This window comes from Microtus pennsylvanicus, chromosome 1 (assembly GCF_037038515.1).
Source record: "Microtus pennsylvanicus isolate mMicPen1 chromosome 1, mMicPen1.hap1, whole genome shotgun sequence".
Taxonomy (NCBI): domain Eukaryota; kingdom Metazoa; phylum Chordata; class Mammalia; order Rodentia; family Cricetidae; genus Microtus; species Microtus pennsylvanicus.
The window spans coordinates 199,198,445-199,215,801 of NC_134579.1; the positions used below are offsets into that span (position 1 = coordinate 199,198,445).

Genomic DNA, 17,357 nt, shown 5'->3' on the forward strand with positions numbered 1-17,357 from the left:
CCAAAAAACTTCTTACATATTTAGTGAATAGTCCAGCATCTGCTACATGTACAGTTTTGTTTTACATATTTTAATCTGAAAAAGATAAGGAAAGGTAAATCCCCTAAGCCTTTCCTTTCTCTTCTGTGTGGTTTATTCATATTAAATACTAAGAGGAAAGATGAAGTGATTTCTTGAATTTTAAAAAACACACTGTAGCTGGGCATGGCTGTGCAGGCCTTTAATCCCAACACTCAGGAGGCTGGAGCAAGTGGATCTCTGTGAGTTCAAGGCCAGCCTGGGCTACAGAGTTAAACAATAACAATAACAACCAAACACAATTTCCCTTGAAACACCACAGAGATCCACACAGACACACACGTCTTCCCTCCACCCCTCGGCCACGCACACACACTCTATAGAAGAGCTGGGGAGATGGCTCAGTCGATAAAACACTCGCCTTCAACTTAAGCTCAATCCCTAGACAGACCCAGTTTATTTGTTGCTATTGTTCTCTTTTCCCTTGTCTTTTTCTTGCTTTGCAAAGCCAGGGGCGACAGCTGAGACTCGAAGTCCAGGACTTGGGCAGTATTAGACAGATCCCTAAGGCTTCCTGGTCAGCCACCTCATCTACTTGGTGAGTTCTAGGCCAGGGAGAGACCCTGAATGAAAAAAAAAATGTGTCTGGAGACCAGTGGCCTCCATGCTGACGCATATGAACATAAACACAAATACACGCACACAAATACATCACAGATTTTCTCATATTTCTATTATTCTAAAAATCCTGCATCTATATTTAATCCCTCTTTCTTCTCTCCCTTCCTCTCTCTGTCTCCCTCTTTTGTTGATACTGAAGATTCAGTCTAGAGCCTTACACACGCTAGGCAAATCTTTTCCCACTGAGCAACAGCTCTGATCTATTTCTTTATATGGAGCCTCCTGCTAAGTTGTTCAGGCTGACCTCAAGCTTGCAATCTTCCTGCCTCAGTTTTCCAAATAGTTGGAATTACAGGCATATTTCACTGTGTTCGGTTGCTTTTATGTCTTTGCTTAGGTTTAGGAGAGAACATTTTATTTTTGGCTCTAATATTAGTACACAGTTCCTGTATTCATGCAAATCATGCCCATAGAGTAAATGTATGGTATATACATGTGCATATTTTTTTATGTTAGTCTTTACATATGCTATCATATCATACCTTCTGTCTTCTGTAAAAGACTTCCCTTACTATAGTGACAGCAGTATAAGCATCTTCCCTTCTTAGCACCCAATGGTAACTACTTTGGGTCAATAGTGGGCTCAAGAACAATCGCAGTGGGTTTTTTGATCCTACTGCACGTACTGGCTTTGTGGGAGCCTAGGCAGTTTGGATGCTCACCTTATGAGACCTGGATAGAGGTGGGTAGTCCTTGGGCTTCCCACAGGTCAGGGAACCCTGATTGCTCTTCGAGCAGATGAGGGAGAGGGACTTGATCGGGGGAGGGGGAGGGAAATGGGAAGCGGTTGCGGGGAGGAGGCAGAAATCCTTAATAAATAAATAAATTTAAAAAAATAAATAAAAAATAAAAATCAAAAAAAAAATAGTGGGCTCAAGGGCCATGTTCCTATCATTGTCTCCACATGCCCCGTAGTGACCTTCCCAGCAGTCACTGTGGTCACACTGCCTCTCCAGCACACATTACAGGTGGCTTGCTGGTTGTAGGTACATTAATGGTTACCCACATTCTGGTGCCCACAATCCCTCAAAATGAAGCTGGTGCTGTCAAGAGCTCACAATGTCTGTTCTTAGGGAAATCTAGGCCTTTGTAGTCACAATCTCCTGCCAGGTATGGTTTCCTTACCTACCAAAGAACAGGACCAGTTCGGAAACCTTGGTCACCGTGTCACGCTCTCCCCTCCCCCCCCAAAAACAATGCAGGTTTGCTCAGGTTGTCACTGAAGCTGGCCCCTCAAATTTGCTATATAGTTGAAGCTCTGAACTTCTGATCCTCCCAGGTGGGGTCGGACTGTGAGTGTATGCAATGGTCAGTTTTGTGGGGTGCTGGGGATCGAACCTGGGGCTTCTTGCAGGCCTGACAGTCACTCTATAAACCCAGCTACACTATCAATCTCTTCATTATTTTTTTTTAAAGAAACAGATTTATTTCATTTTTATTAATGTGTGTATGTGCATTTGTGGGAGGGTGCCTGTGAAGGCCAGGAGAGGGGGTTGTATCCCCTGGAGCCAGAGGTTGTGAGCCATCTGATGTGGGTTCTGGGAACCAAACCCAGGTCCTCCGCAAGAACAGCAAGCAATTTTAACTGCTGAGTCATCTTTCTAGACTATGCACCAAGCCTCATCATTTTGAAAGTAGGAACATTTTGAAAGTTTCTACCACTGTTACAGTTTGGATATAAAATGTGTAAAGGGTCCATGTGTTGGAGACTCAGTCTTTTATGGATAGATCCACTCTACCCAGTTAGTTAGGACAATTGCATTCTGAGGTCTTTGACCCAGTGAAGGGATTAAGTCACTTGGTAGACGCATGATTCAATGGAGGCAGGGGTTCCTTGGAAGTGGTAGGTCTTTGGGGACTGGATCTTGTTCTGGGCCTCTCTGGCTTTCTGCTTCGTGACAACCACGAAGCGTGCAGACTCTGCCATGATCTATGCTCTGCTGCTTTAATGTTCTGCCTGGCCTCAGGCCCAAAGCAATGGATCCAGCTAATCTCAGCCTGAGTCCTCTGAAACCGAGAGCTAACATAAATCTTTCCCGTTTAAGTTGTTTGGGTCAGTTATTTTGTCCCAGCGATGGCAATCTATATATAGCACACTTGATCTGATGTCAAGAACCTTGCATGCATTTGCTTCTGTTTCTTATCTCACCTACTGAATGCTACAGTCTTTCAGGGAACGATCTATGTTGGATTTCTAAGCATCATTCACCCCGGCAGACCCCATACTGATGCTCGCTTAAGGAAGAAATGAAGGCGAATGAGAAAGTCATATCTATTTCCAGTTGGTGGTTCGATTCTATTTGGCTTGTGTGAAGAGAACCCTCAGAAGCTGCTAAATCAGAGACTTAAGAAGGAAGACTCTTTCAAGGACTTCCTCCTGTCCCAGCCCACGGTACTTAGAGACCCCAGAGGTTTTCAACTAGTAATTAACACAAGGCTAGTGAATTATTTTTACTGGCTTATAAATTAATCCTTAAGTATTAAGGAAGCAATAAGCCAGCACTCAGCCATTAGCCATGTTTTCCTCTTATAAACAAGCTGAGGACTTTGGCTGCTATTTTTTTCTTTCCCCTCCAAGCTTGATCGTAAAAACAGTCCCAGGAACTCATCAGAATGAAACGTGTCATAAGAAAAAATGCACACATAACACAAGGTTATGTATCCCAAGGTTCGTGTTGGCTAACTGGGTAAGTTTGCAACAAGTTCTGCAAACAATGTATGTTTGCTTGGAAAAACAGAAAGAAAGAAAAACAAAACGGTTTGGCAGATGGTGATGCTGGTAAGCCCCAGTCCAGTAAGTACTAAAGCCTGAAGTCCTGAGTTCGATCCCTGGATCCTACATAAAGGTGTAATGAGAGAACTGTCTCTACAAAGTTGTCCTTTGACTTAAACGGGAGTGTCACTGGGGCCCCACTCCACACATCAAGTGTATGAACACACACACACACACACACACACACACACACACACAAAACACACGTGCGCACACAGTAAAAATGTAAAGTCAGAACCAACACGAAAATGAATGAAAATATAAGGGTATCAGCATTTAAAACAGTACTAAGAAAGAAAACTGCATAAAATAAATAGACCCTTGCATGTAGATAGAACCCCAGGCTCAGTAGACTAAGATGGGATGAGTTGGCAAACAGGTCGAGATTTATCTTTTAAAAAAAAATTGAAAGGCACCCAACTGAGACCCTGTCGGTTAAGGGGGGCGTGACACACATTTTTGGGCACTTTGAATAAGGGGCACAGTGCGTGCGCGCTAAGCCTATTCCAGCTACCGGCTCTTAGCACGCACGACTGGTTCCGGATTCCCGCACCGAGCACCGCACCGGGCCAGCGGCTGCTGGCTGGGAGGGCGCTTAGGGCTAGCGCTGATTGACCGGGCGCGCAGTCAGGTGACCCGAGGCGCCACGTTCTGGGAGCCCGGCCCGCGGTGGCTTCCCAGGCAGGGGCAGGGCAGACCGGGGAGCCGCGAGGGACTGATCTCTCCCGGAACAAAGTTGCAGGGCCGGTGGCCGAGGGCACGCGAGCAAGTGACGCGGCGGCGAGAGCGGGAGGCGGTTCCGACCTGCGGGATCCACGGCTCCGGGGCTGGTCTAGCCCTGCCGGAGAAGCGAGCCCCTTTCCCGGGGTGGCGGGCTGACCAAGCAGCGCCCCACCCTCGCTCTCCAACAAAGGGGCCGGCGGCGGCGGGGGAGGACCGGGAGGAGGAGCCGGAGCCCAAGCCGCGGGCTGCTTTCGCGCACAAAGTTGTGGAGTCGCCCTTCCCCGGAGGAGAGGAGCGGGCAGCGCGGGGCGCGGGATTTCTCCCGCCCAGGGCAGAGGAGGAGCCGCGGGCGCCTTCGGCCGAGCGGGCGACCTCGGCGAGTGGCGCCCCTTTTCTTTGGGGTCATTCTACAGACGGAAAACTCCAGAGCGTGCCGGCCTCTGCCTAGCGTTTGGACTGTTTTGTTTTTGGCGGAACTACCCGGCAGGAAGATTGCACAAGTCAGGGGGCGTTTCCAGTTGGGTGTCAAGTTTTTTTCCTCCCCTCTTTCGGATCTTGTCTGGCTTTCCACGTTTCATTTAAAAAAGAAAAAGAAAAACTAAAATCTCGCATCGCCCAACGCAAGCTCCCGCACACCCGGCTTCCAGCGACCCGAACACACCCAGAGGAGCCCTTGGGCCTCTGGGACTTGGCGAGCAGGTAAGTCCATGCATTATTGAAGCTCCGGGCTGTGTAATGTGACCGCAGTCCCCGAGGGAACGGGGCGGGGGCTGAGAGGAGGTGGGACCTTTCTGCGGTTCCTCCGCCCGGTCCAGAAATAGAAGCCGTAGCCAACTTCTGCACTTTCCCTGGAAGCTCAGCGGCCCCCCTCCTGGGCGGGAGCGAGCTGGGATGAGAAGGTGGGAATCTACTTGTCGCCAGGGTCTCAAATTTCTCGGGCTGGTTCAGTGCTCTCGTCTTGTCCCTTCCTGAGGGAGAGAGGCTGTCGCCTGTTCGTTCATCGCCCCGAGCAGGCGAGCACGGCTAGAGATCTCCAAGAGGGGACGTGGCCTCTTCAGAGAGCCTGTCACACACCTCCGGTCCTGGGAAGGCGGGGCCCGGGTGCTGTCCCGGAGGAGAGGGTGGGGAGGGAGGTTTGCGGTCTGAGGGTTGAGGAGCGCTTCCCTGCCGGCCTCCAGGCTGGGGGCGTGCTCGACCTCTGTGTGGTTGCTGTTCCCGAGGGTGGGGCCCCAGTGTGGCGAGTTCACCAGCTCCCTGCCAGCAGCTCTGGAGAGACTGAAGGGAGAAGGGGGTACCTCTTTGGTCCGCAGTCCCGGTCGCCTGCTTTTCCGGACTCTTGGCATCCCTTACTGCAAGTGACAAGGTAATTCATGCCCCCTTTAGGCCTGGGTCTGAGACTCTGCTTGCCCAAGGCCATTTACAAAACCAACAAAGAACTAATTGTAGGCTGTGCAACTTTTAGAAGGCACATTGTTCAAAGAGACTTTTCAAGTCCCTGGATTCCGACGGTGTGGCGTTCCAGGGTTATTTTCAAGGGGAGGAGGAAACGTGTGTGACCCCTAAGAGCCAGGGACCCGCCTTTTTTGAACCCTCAAATTAGAGCTTCTGGGTGTAATTCCGGGCTGCACGCTCTGGAGTGTCCCGAGGGAACATCCTTGATCCTCCTAGCCTTCAGGTCACTTGGGTCACCACTATCGAGAGAGGTGGGCTCTCCGGGTGGTGCTTGGAAAAGTGCGCCTTGGTCAGAGTGCAGGAATTCCAGACGAGACGGGATCTCCTGGATGTCAAGGCAGCTGCAGCAGCATCCATTCCGTTGGAATTTGCCCTGGGCCTCTGAAGTCAGGCTGGACCCTCAGGGGCTGGCTGCTGGTGGGCGCTGGAGTCTCAGCTTGCAAGAGCCGGTGGAATTCGAAGCTCGTGGGTCCTTCAGCCCGAGGACAAGGCGGTGAGGGGCGAGGGCCGTGCGCACTGAAGCCACCCCCCCCCCCCGCCCCTCTTCACCAGCATTTATGAGACCTTCGAGATAGCTCTTTAACTCTCCTTTGGGTGTTTATCCAAAATTTATTGCGCCTGTAAACAGCATTAATCACAGTGGTATTAACCTTCCCTGGAGCGCTTCCTAGCGTGAATGGCAGCTCTTGGCACTCAGCGGTTTTCTTCACTAGTGGGAAGGCAAACCTGTCCCTCAGCTTCCCTCTCCACTCTCCCCAGCGTTCCTAGCTTTTGGTTACTAGTGAGCCAATAGTTTTTTTGCGAGATTTAACAGCTTTCCGCCACAGCTGTACCTGGTTGAATATTCCTTAATGGTGACACTGTTTGAATGTTGTATGCTCTTGAACTTTTGTCTCTAAAGCCCCCAGTCCTGGCGTTTTGGTCTGAGTAACAGAAAAGCATCAGCCCGAAGGAGGAGCTGGTACATGTAGTTGGGTGCGTGGATTTCGGTGGGAGGAACTTCACCGACTGTCCTTATGATGGAAGAGGTTGGGCAGCAACTGTGTAGGTCTCCTAGCACAACCTCACGGTCATTCACTTCTGGTTTCTTCCTTATCTGTGTGGAGTGTGGCTCCTTCCATTCCATACGTGCGGAAGTGGAAGGAAGCTTTGATTCTGTTCCCACAGCTAATTATCGTAGCATTTTATTTGTGTATTTTGAGATAGGTCTCATTTACGCGGCCCAGGCTGGCCTTGAACTTGCTTCAGCCTCTGAAGTTGTGTGTACCACCACACCTGGCTCACACCTGTGGCAGTTTGGAAGAAAGTATCCTCAAACTTTCTTATTTAAACTGGTGCTCCTGGGATGTTAGTGGCAACAAGAGTTAGTGGCTGTTAAATGTTTAAATGACCTGTTAGTGTCTTTCCTCCTCATTCTTTTCGAGTTCTTTGATCACGTTTTCTGCTGTTTTTTCAGTGTAGTGGGGATTTGCGTTATCAAGAAGAGAACGTTGGAAAAATGATCCGAAGGAGAATGGCAGAATCAAACATTTTAATGAAGATGCATTATTGGTCATGTCCCTTTGTACAAGTTAACTTTTTCTTTAAAAGAAATTGGCAGGGGTGGGGGGCATTTTTTAAAGATGGCTCAGTGGTTAGGAGACAGTCCAGGTTCACTTTCTTATGCCCTTTTCTGGCCATGAGCAAGCCCCATCACACACGCAGAGGTCATCAGGCTTAGTGGCAGGTGCCTTTTTAAGGGAGTAGAAAAGTCTTTGGAAAGGCTTAATGTGGAGGTCCCTGGCTATAAAGGGAGAACACTGGACTTGTCTCTCAAAGGAGCTGCATTCCAGGAAAGAGAATTTTTCTTAGGCAACTGGAATTTTCCATAATAATTTTTTATATATTCTCCGAGCAAGATTTTGGGTCTCTAAGATATTAAGATACACATAAAAGCATAGCAAATCTTCCACAGTTTTCTACTTCAAGATAGGAATATAAAAAATTTGTGATTACATTTTTTGGGAGAACTTTGTTTTTGTTTTGTCTTCTACAGTTTTGTGTAGCCCAGGCTGGCCTCAAACTCTCTGTATATCAGAGGCTGACTTTGAACTCCCGATTCTCCTGCTGGAGTTTCTGGTCCACTCCTGGTAAAAACTGCTTGGCAAATGGCCAGCCGTCCAGTCTTTTTCCCTGGTCACTTTTGACTTTGTTTGCTTGTTTTTGTAATTCTGGGGTTCAAACCCAGAACCACGTGCATAAGGTAAGCACTCCATCACTGAATTACATTCTCAGCTCTTTAGCTTATTTTTAATTTTTGGACAGGTAGCTTAGATTAGTTTGGGATTTTCTATGTAGCTCGGGCTAGCCTCTTTTCCTCTGTCGCTCTAGAGCTGGGATTAGAGCTACGAGTCACCACATCCAGGTCTTCACATTCTTCTTTTCTTCTTTCGTTTTTTGGTTTAGGTTTTTGAGACAGGGATTACCTGTGTGGCCCTGGCTGTCCTGGAACTCGCTTTATAGACCAGGCTGGCCTTGAGCTCAGGGATCACCTGCCTCTGCCTCCCGAGCACTGAGATTAAAGGCACGTGCCCCCACCACCCGACTCTGTAAATTCTTAATCCTCGTGAAATCATATAAACATTTAAAAAGTTTTTTATTGTCCCATAAAGCCTGGGAGACTGATGAACCGATCCATATATTGAGAGGAAATGGTTCTTAAAGCTTTAACAGTTTGCCAGTGTTCTTTCGCTTTAACTCTCATTTTGCTATCATTAATGGACTCGACTGGCTTCCTGACTTGCAGAAAGAGAAGTTATTATGCTACATAATGTTTATATTTATATAACAAAGTAGTACTGTAGGCTACACTGTTTGAATGTTAAATAATAGAACACAATGCTGTTCCACAAATATAAAATTTAAAATAACAGTGTAGTACAATTCACTCTTAGCTGAAAGAATTGAGGCTGGAGAGGTGGCTCATTGGTCCAGAGCACTTCTTACTCTTGCCGAGGCCGCGGGTTCAGTTCCTGGCACCGACGTTGGGGGGCTCACAACTTCCTGTAACTCCATTTTTAGGGAACTGGACACTCTCTCTGTCCTTCATGGCCATCTGGCACTTCCAGGTGCACGGACTTACATGCCGGCACTCAGATATACACACTTAAAATAAAAATAATTTTAAAACAAAGCCACTAAAGAACTGAAGTTGTCCATTCCTACCTAGAAATAAACCCTAGTTCTGACAATTGTTTTTCATTTGTTTGTTTGTGTTTGGGTCCCACTTGGCAGCACAGAGGGACCTAGAACTCACAGGTCCCCTGGAACTGGGGTCAGGTCCTCTGGAAAAGCAGTCAGTGCTCTTAATCACTGAACCATCTTTCTCTTCAGCCCCCTGAAACTCGTTTTAACGTGTGAATTTGTATCCTTTGTTCCAGTGTGAATGCCTTGAGTGTGATATTCCTAACTAGTGACTAATTTAATTGGCACTGAGGCACTCATAAAGGGGCCAGGAAAGAGACGGATGCTGAACTCTGCTCCTTTCTGGGCAGTGCAATCCAGGAAACGTGGAGCAGTATGGAGCAGTGCTTGCTAGCATTCTTGATGAGTGAGCGCTACTGCAGGGCAGCGCTTCAGTTCTCTAGGTTCTAAAGATGTTTCTCACTGTCACTGCAGATCAGATTGTTTTATCTGAGTGGCGCCTACCAGCAGCAGAGTTGGTGTGATGAACCTTCCAGAATAAAGTCTGTATCAGTGGGCTCTCTGCATTTCTTCATAACTACAATACATACCATCCCTGAAACTTAGATCCATATTTCCAAATGCATTTTGGCCTTTTCCATTATATGTCTCTGAAGCAACTTAGACTCAGCAAATACAAATGGCATTCATTATGTCTTCCTCTTTGTCCAACACCCTTGGTGTTTCCCAACCTAGTGGATAGATAGTCTATCCACTTCTGGATTGCCCAGTGCCAACGGAGTCACTCAGCATCCTAGTGTTCTGTGTTCTAATGCCCAGGCTGTTCCCAAGTCTTATTGATTTCTTTATTTAATATCCTGTGTATCCACTCATTATCCCTCCACCTAATCTGTTGAGGCCACAATCACATACTGCCTGTACTATTAGTAATGTTATAACAGAAAGCCTAGCATAATAGATACCCAGTTGCTCTTGCTTTTTTTGATAGTATTGACTTCCTCTTCCTGTGTGTGTCTTTATATATACACACATACATTCAATGCACATATAGAAATGCATAGGCATTGAAGATATTGTCACACTTCATCATATTGTCTCCTACAATGGAAGATAGTCTCCTACCTAACAACACTATTAATTAGTCCTGGGGTTAAGACTGGTATAATAAGAATGCCTAAAATAAACTCTGTAATGTTTTCTTTGAGAATTCTGAATTCAATCCAGGGTTGTATTTGGTGGTTAGGTCTCTTTAGTTTTAGTCTTGTTTAATATACGGAGTTCCCTTTTATGCAGATAGTTTTGGTTTGAGTGACAATGAGTCTCTCTCTCTCTCTCTCTCTCTCTCTCTCTCTCTCTCTCTCTCTCATCTATCTATCTATATATATATATACACACACACATATGTATATGTATACACACACACACGTGTGTGTGTGTGTGTTTGGAGACCAGAGACTGGCATAGTGAGTCTCCTGGTATTTCCATTTTACTTTCTGAGACAGGATGGATCTCTTGCTGAACTTGGGCTCCCTGATTGGCTATGATCTTCCTGTTTGCAGCTTCACATTACTGGCACATGCCACATACCTGCCTTTTTTTATGTGGGGGGTTGAAGTTGGGTCCTCATGCCTTGCAGCAAGTTCTTTACCCATGGGACCACGTTCTTTCCCCCTAGTCCGTTTGCTTTGACCCCTCTCCCCATTTGTCCATGATAAGCCTCATGATTGAGATTTTGGCAGGGTAGGTGCACTGTGTTTCCCTTCACACCACCTAATGCCTGTTGAGGCTTTTGTGGTGTTTGCTCACTGGTCAAGGTTGGGATCATTTTCCTCTAACAGAGTAGCACGAAACACATTCCAGACACAGAGAAGAGCTGAAACTTTCCATTCTACCTCTTCTTACTCACACGACCTCAGTTCTCCGACGAGTGCACTGCTCTGACCTGCTGTAGTCCTCACTGGTTCCCACACGTTCCTCTGGCCTACTGACAAGCCGCCACCAATGTCAACAGGCTATGTCACCGCTCCCATCGTCATCGTCCTCAGACAGGTCTCAAAACCGCCCTGGGAATCTCTGTTCTCACCTCCCTTCTCCACCTATTCGCAGACGTGCTTCCTCTCGGCTGTCTACCGTCCAGAGGCACTGACGTCAGCCCTCCCAGCCCTTGGTGGTGCATCTACTTCATAGGCCAAGCTCTTCTTTTTTCTACTTCCCGTTTTGGCTAATTAACGTCTTCCTCTCCCTGAAGATTCCACTTAAATGTCATTTCTTCAAGAAAGCCTTCTCAGTGTCCCTGGGCAGGTCGGGTTTGTTCACTTTATGCTTTTATTACTTTATGTTTCTCTTTTGTACCGTTGCCGACTATCAAGGTTGTAATGAAATCATTCATTATATAATGAATTGCTTAGTGTCTGTGAGGCTTAGTGTCTGTTAGGCTCCTCATGGAAGAAGCTGTGTCAACTCCCCATGACTGGGTCCAGTGCCTCATATGGTAGATGCTCAGTAAGTCTTTACCGGTTACTGTATATAACCTATATTAGAATATATGGGGTTGGGAGATGACTCAGTGGTTAGCACCCATGCAGATGCCTGGCAGATGCAGCACCACTTTTGTGATTCCAAGATGTGGCATGTGGATTCAGGAGATCTCTGGGGTTTACCAAAAGACTCTGCCTTAATGCAAAAGGTGGAGAGCATCATTTGAGGTAGACACCCAACGCCAAGCTCATACATGCGTGCCTATCCCTTTCACATGTGAACACACAGACATATACCAGCAAGGAAAAAACAGGAAATACATTTATGCATTTCTAGTCAATCCTTTCTCTTTTCCTTTTAGGTATTCATGCCCAGCTGGACCACTATTCGGAGTTGACAGTCTGCAGAAGAAGATTTGGGAAAGCCTTTGGATTACATTGAAACTCAGCCAAGATGGCCAAGTATGGGGACCTTGAAGCCAGGCCTGATGATGGGCAGAACGAATTCAGTGATATCATTAAGTCCAGATCCGGTGAGTGGTGGGAGCTTCCGCTGTGGATCTTTCTGTGGGGAGTGTGTGGAAGACAGCGATTTCCTAGCTTGTTTTGCCATGTTCTTGTGAGGCAGACTTCTCCTGACAAGCTTCACGCTGCCCAGTGACCGTCCTTCTGTCAAGGGCCACATCCCATCCCTGCGTGGCCTCTCTTACTTTCTCAGCCTTCTTTTGTTGCTGTGTGTGTGGAGCATTACTGGAGACAGTGCTGCCTGCGGCCCAATGCTGCTCGGTTCTGACGTCAATAGGATGTACAAACATAGTTGGACATTTTCCCTTATTTCCTGACAACAGAGCAGGGTCACGTGATCAGAGTAGTGAATGATCACGTGATCAGAGAAGTGAGTACCCTAATTTCTGGCAGGAAGACCTTGTGGTGGGGTCCATTACCGTATGCCCACCTGCCATGCTGCTCTCGGAGGCCAGGGCTGGAATGTGACCTCTTTCCTTTTTTAAAATGTCCACTTTGCAAGGCAGTTTCCCCCACTTGATCAAATCAGCCAGACTAAGACAGACCAATGATTTTCATGTGATCATTTGGATTGGAGGTCTTTGGATGCCACCCTTCCCCCACCCAGCTTATTATTATATAACTGCTGCTTCTCAATTCTGGTTCTTCAAATGAATCAGCTGGGGAGTTGTTTTTTTTTTCTTTTTACAAATGCAGATGTGTTGGCTCCACTCCAAACCCACTGAATGAAAATTTCTCTATTTTTTTTTTTAAAGCTTCAAACATGATTCTGAGACAGGCTCAAAGGGGAGATTTTTGTTTGTTTGTTTGTTTAAGCAAGCAGGGCCTTCTGAGTTCTTCAGATTATATAGAACTCTGTTCCTGGCCGTGAACATTGTCCTTTAGTAACTCCATTATCATAAACATTATATCTGGCGTCACTCTTACAACAACAACAGCAACAAATGGAGCTCAGAGATGATTTTTGCAGTGAGAAATGTCCTTGTGCTCTGGCAAGAGCATATTACTGATTTGGAAACTACCAAAATCTGTGCACCGACTGTGATCTCACTAGGAGATGCATTGCCCTTCACGATGCCAGCAGTGCTGGGGTGGGAACGCGTCTGGATGTCGCAGACTTGGCTGTGATTTTGCAGTGAGGTCTGTAGCTTTAGGAATCTTGGGAAGGTGCCGCTGGAAAGTCCTGTGGTGTATGCACTATGAAGGGTATTCTGAGGAGGTTGTGTCCCCCTAAATTTCATTTCAGAGGTACAGAACTCGTATTTAGAAACATGTACAGTAATGGGAAAGTGGAAGAGAGACATTCAGGTATCTCTGCATGTCCCATAGTTGTCTATGAATTGTGAAGACGAATGATTCTCAGTTTTGCTCTAACCCAACCTCTGTGACATTAAGACCTTGGATTTGGGGATAGGGAGGTGTCTCCATGGATAAAGCCATTGCCACAGAAGCCTGATGACCTGAGTTCAATCCTCAGACCTGGGAAAGAGGTAGAAGGAGAGAACTCTCTCCAAGGACCTTGTCCTCTTCGTATGATGTGCACAGTGGCATGTATGTGCACACACATGTACAATAATAATAAATAGACAGATAAAAAGCCTAGGACATTTATTTATCACTGGTTCTCTGGCTTTGTCCACTAGAGAACAGTTATTAGATACAAAATTTAACTCCTAGGGTATATGCTGAGTGTCCACATTTCCATACTGTTCGTTCAGTTTTAAATGACTGTTTATGAAGGTTAACAAGGCTTATTCATACTGCTGGGGTCTAATTTGTTACGGTGTATCCTTTCTGGTACTAAGGGTTGATTGTGTTAAAAAAATATTATTCATTTGTGTGTGCATGGAGGTAGGGTAGCCATCCATGCCACGGCAGGCCTGTGAAGGCCAGAGGACAATTTTGGGTGTCTGTTTTCCCCTTCCACACTGTCCGTTCAGATCAAACTCAGGTTGGTTGCTTGTTGAGTCTTGCTGACCCAGTGTATTGCTTTTTCAAGAAGGACATATCAATTTGTTGAGTAATTCTGTTTGTAGAGTTTCTTCCTAGGCAGTAGATATAAATGTACATTTCAGTTGATTGCAGTACTGTGTATAATAGGAAAAAAAAAGGGAAATACCATAAATATCCAGCTTGGGCATGAGTTGGGTCGTTGTTGCCTAAAGTGTTTAGAAATGATCACCAGCTATAAGGTTGTTACTATTTTCTTTAAAACCCATGGACTTTGGTAACTCTGGAAATAGCAGCGAACTTACTGTTTCTTTCCTGGGATCACACAGCTGCGTAGAGTTCACAGAACCCCAGTGGAGATAATCAAGTTAGAACACATGACTAAAGTAGATATTTTTTCATAAATGGTGATGTTGATGTGTGTGTGTGCACGAGTATGTATAAATGTTATAAACATGGAAGATGCCATTGATAATTGATTGTGATACAGGTAGCTATTGATGTGAGAAGTATCCTTTAAAAGATTGCTGGTGGGAGCTGGGTGATGGGCTCAGTGGTTGAGAGCACTTGTGGTTGCAGGGGACCTGGATTCATTCCCAACATCCTTATAGTGGTGGCTCACAACCATCTGCAACTCCAGTCCCAGGGTAGGGGATGCTCTCTTCTGACCCCTGAGGACACCAGGCACACACACAGTGCACATACATACCCACTTATACACATAAAATGAAAAAAATAAATAAATCTAAAATAATCTGCTGGCCATGTGGCACCTCCCTGTTATCACATGGGAGGCTGGGACAGGAGGATTTGGGGTTTGAGGCTAGCCTGGGCTACCTTATGATATTTTGCTCCCCCCAAAGAAATAATAAGAACAAAAAAGAAGATGTGGAATTCTCTTGGTATTTGGGATAATTCTTTTCTTACTGTCCACATGTGTCTTCCAAAGCTGCTTGATGGGGCTGTATTATTTAGGCTTTGACATTTTTAAAAACCCTAATATTACATGCAGTGTTTTAATGCCAGTGTTATGACTGTGTCCTCTTCCCCCTTTAGTGGCACCTACTTCAAAACACGATGAAAATTTAGCTTCTGCATAGCTGAGATATGAATCACATTCCTTTGGCTGGATTATGTTGCAAAAGCTGGCAGATAAATTTGGATTTGAATGATCCTGTGAGTCATCTTGCTTTCTGGAAGGCACGTTCTCCATTTGTGCTTAGGGCAAATGCTTAGTATACAGTGGTATTATCTCAGGGTACGCCAAAGTTTACAAACTATCAAGAGACTTTTAGAAATCTAGATGAAATAATAGGAGTGCACTATGCAGTGAAACACGTTTGAAGCTCCTTATTGGGTACGTTCCATGCTATTTTCTTCCTTCCTTCCTTCCTTCCTTCCTTCCTTCCTTCCTTCCTTCCTTCCTTCCTTCCTTATTTTCAGTTTTTAAGAAGGTATATTTTCTTGGCACCTGTTGCTTGTGTGTAATCTCAGCATTTAGAAGGTAGAGAAAAAAGGATCAGAAGTTCAAGGCCAGCTTTTGCTCAAAAAACAAGCAAACAAAACAAAACAAAAACCAAAAAAAAAAAAACAAAAAAAAAAAAAACAAACCCAAAACCAAAAACCAACCAAAACCAGAAAAAGCTCAAGCATGGTGGCTCATGCCTGTAATCATACTAATTGGGAGCCAGCCTGGACAGTTTAGTGAAATTTTATTTCAGGGAAATACCCCCACCTCCTACAAAGGAATATTTTCCTATTAGAGAATTAAAAAGCCGAAATAAAATTGAGAATGTTATACATGTACATGTTTTGATCAAATCCACCCCAATCCCATCCCCTGCAATTCCTCACCTCTGCCTACAATTTTCTTTTAGTTTCATGAACTCCTAGATTTTCCCATCTCTGCGTGTGTGTTTTATGTTTTGCTTTGGTTTTTGTGGAGACAGAATGTGGTGGCTCCTTTTGTGTCAGCTTGACAAAGGCTGCAGTCGTCTGAAAGGAGGGAACCTCAACTGAGAAATGCCTCCATAAAATCCAGCTTTAGGGCGTTTTCTTCATTAGTGATTGATGGAGGAGGGTGCTGCCCCTTGTGAGTGGTGCCATCCCTGAGTTCTATAAGAAAGCAGACTGAACAAACCATGAAGAGCAAGCCAGTAAGCAGCTCCCTTCCATGGCATTTGCGTCAGCTCCTGCCTCCAGGATCCTGTCCTGTTTGAGTTCTTGTCCTGACTTCCTTTAATGATATGGAAGTCCAAGTCAAATAAACCCTTTCCTCCCCAACTTGCTTTTGGTCATGGTGTTTCATCACAGCAATAGTAACCCTAACTAAGACATAAAGTCTGACTGTGTAACCCTGGCTGGCCTGGAATTTACTATGTAGGTCAGGTTGGCCTCAAACTCACAGATATTCACCTCCTTCTGTCTCCTGAGTGCTGGGATCAAAGGCATGTGCCACCATACCCGCCTTTATTTTTTATTTTTATTTTTGAATTTTCGAGACAGGGTTTCTCCGTAGTTTTTGGTTCCTGTCCTGGAACTAGCTTATGTAGACCAGGCTGGCCTCGAACTCACAGAGATCCGCCTGCCTCGCTGGGATTAAAGGCGTGCGCCACCACCGCCTGGCCTGCCATCATTATTTTTTTAAGTCGGTCTTTGAGACTATCGTATGACCTATTTTGGTCAGATTTACTACCGTCTCAATCTCCTCCCAGATCTACCCTTCTTTCCCTACCCACCCAAATTTGTGTCCTCGTCCTCCTTGTCCTCCTCCTTCTCTTCTTTTTTTTTCTTTTCCTTCTCCTTCTCCTTCTTCTTCAAATGCATTGGATCTAGTTTGTGTTTTCCATATACTCTTGAGTGGTTATCCACCAGGGTGGCTTCGTTGACCCACAGGGATGTGGTGGTCTGAATGACAATGGCCCCTATAGGCTCATATATGTTTGGATACTTGGTCCCTAGTTGTTGAAACTGCTTGTGCCCATGTCAACAACACACATCCACTCAGGACTTTACTCACTCCTTATGACTAAGTTATCAAAAGTGAGTCCTGAGATCGCTTAAAGAACAAAAGCCGCACATGCTTTGTGATTGTAGGGCATTCACCTGAGATATGAGCAATGCCTGGAAAGGAACTTGAGGGCTGTGGCTGTGGGTCACTTTGTAGAGCACTGGTCTAGTGTGCAAGAGACCCTGAGTTCTATCCCTGGGAACACATGATCTAGTTGTGGGGGTTTACACCTGTAATCCCAGTGCTCAGAAAGTGGACACAGGAGGATCAGAAGTTCAGGGTATTCCAAAGCCTGTCCGTCTGTACTGCATGAATCCCTGTCCCAAAACCCAGCAAACCAAAGAACCGCCACAAACCCATAAGAAACAAAACAGAAAAAAGGAACAGGACTAGAAAGCATTTGTTATCTACTGGGCTAGGATTTGGAGTTGCTGACAGTCGGCTGCTAAAGCACTTGTAATAATGACAGCCTAATCTATATAAGTTGGAAAGCTTAACAGGTTTATAAAGATTTTAAGACAGTAGACCAAGAATAATTTTTAGGTGAAGTACATTACTGCTGGAG

General features: G+C 45.8%; 1 protein-coding gene across 3 annotated transcripts in view; it reads left to right on the plus strand.

The window, feature by feature from the left end:
* Nucleotides 1-4,151: 4,151 nt before the first annotated feature.
* The window catches only part of Utrn (utrophin), a 506,130-nt gene continuing 492,924 nt past the window's right edge, over nucleotides 4,152-17,357 (plus strand). The window contains exons 1-2 of one of the 3 annotated variants that reach the window (XM_075948903.1): nucleotides 4,152-4,894; nucleotides 11,670-11,840. In XM_075948903.1, coding sequence (XP_075805018.1) covers nucleotides 11,762-11,840 — 79 coding nt within the window. In that variant the 5' untranslated portion in view covers nucleotides 4,152-4,894; nucleotides 11,670-11,761. Of the gene's footprint in view, nucleotides 4,895-5,008; nucleotides 5,095-5,325; nucleotides 5,559-11,669; nucleotides 11,841-17,357 lie in introns of those variants that run through there. The other 2 variants (XM_075948906.1, XM_075948904.1) reach the window with 2 other exon arrangements.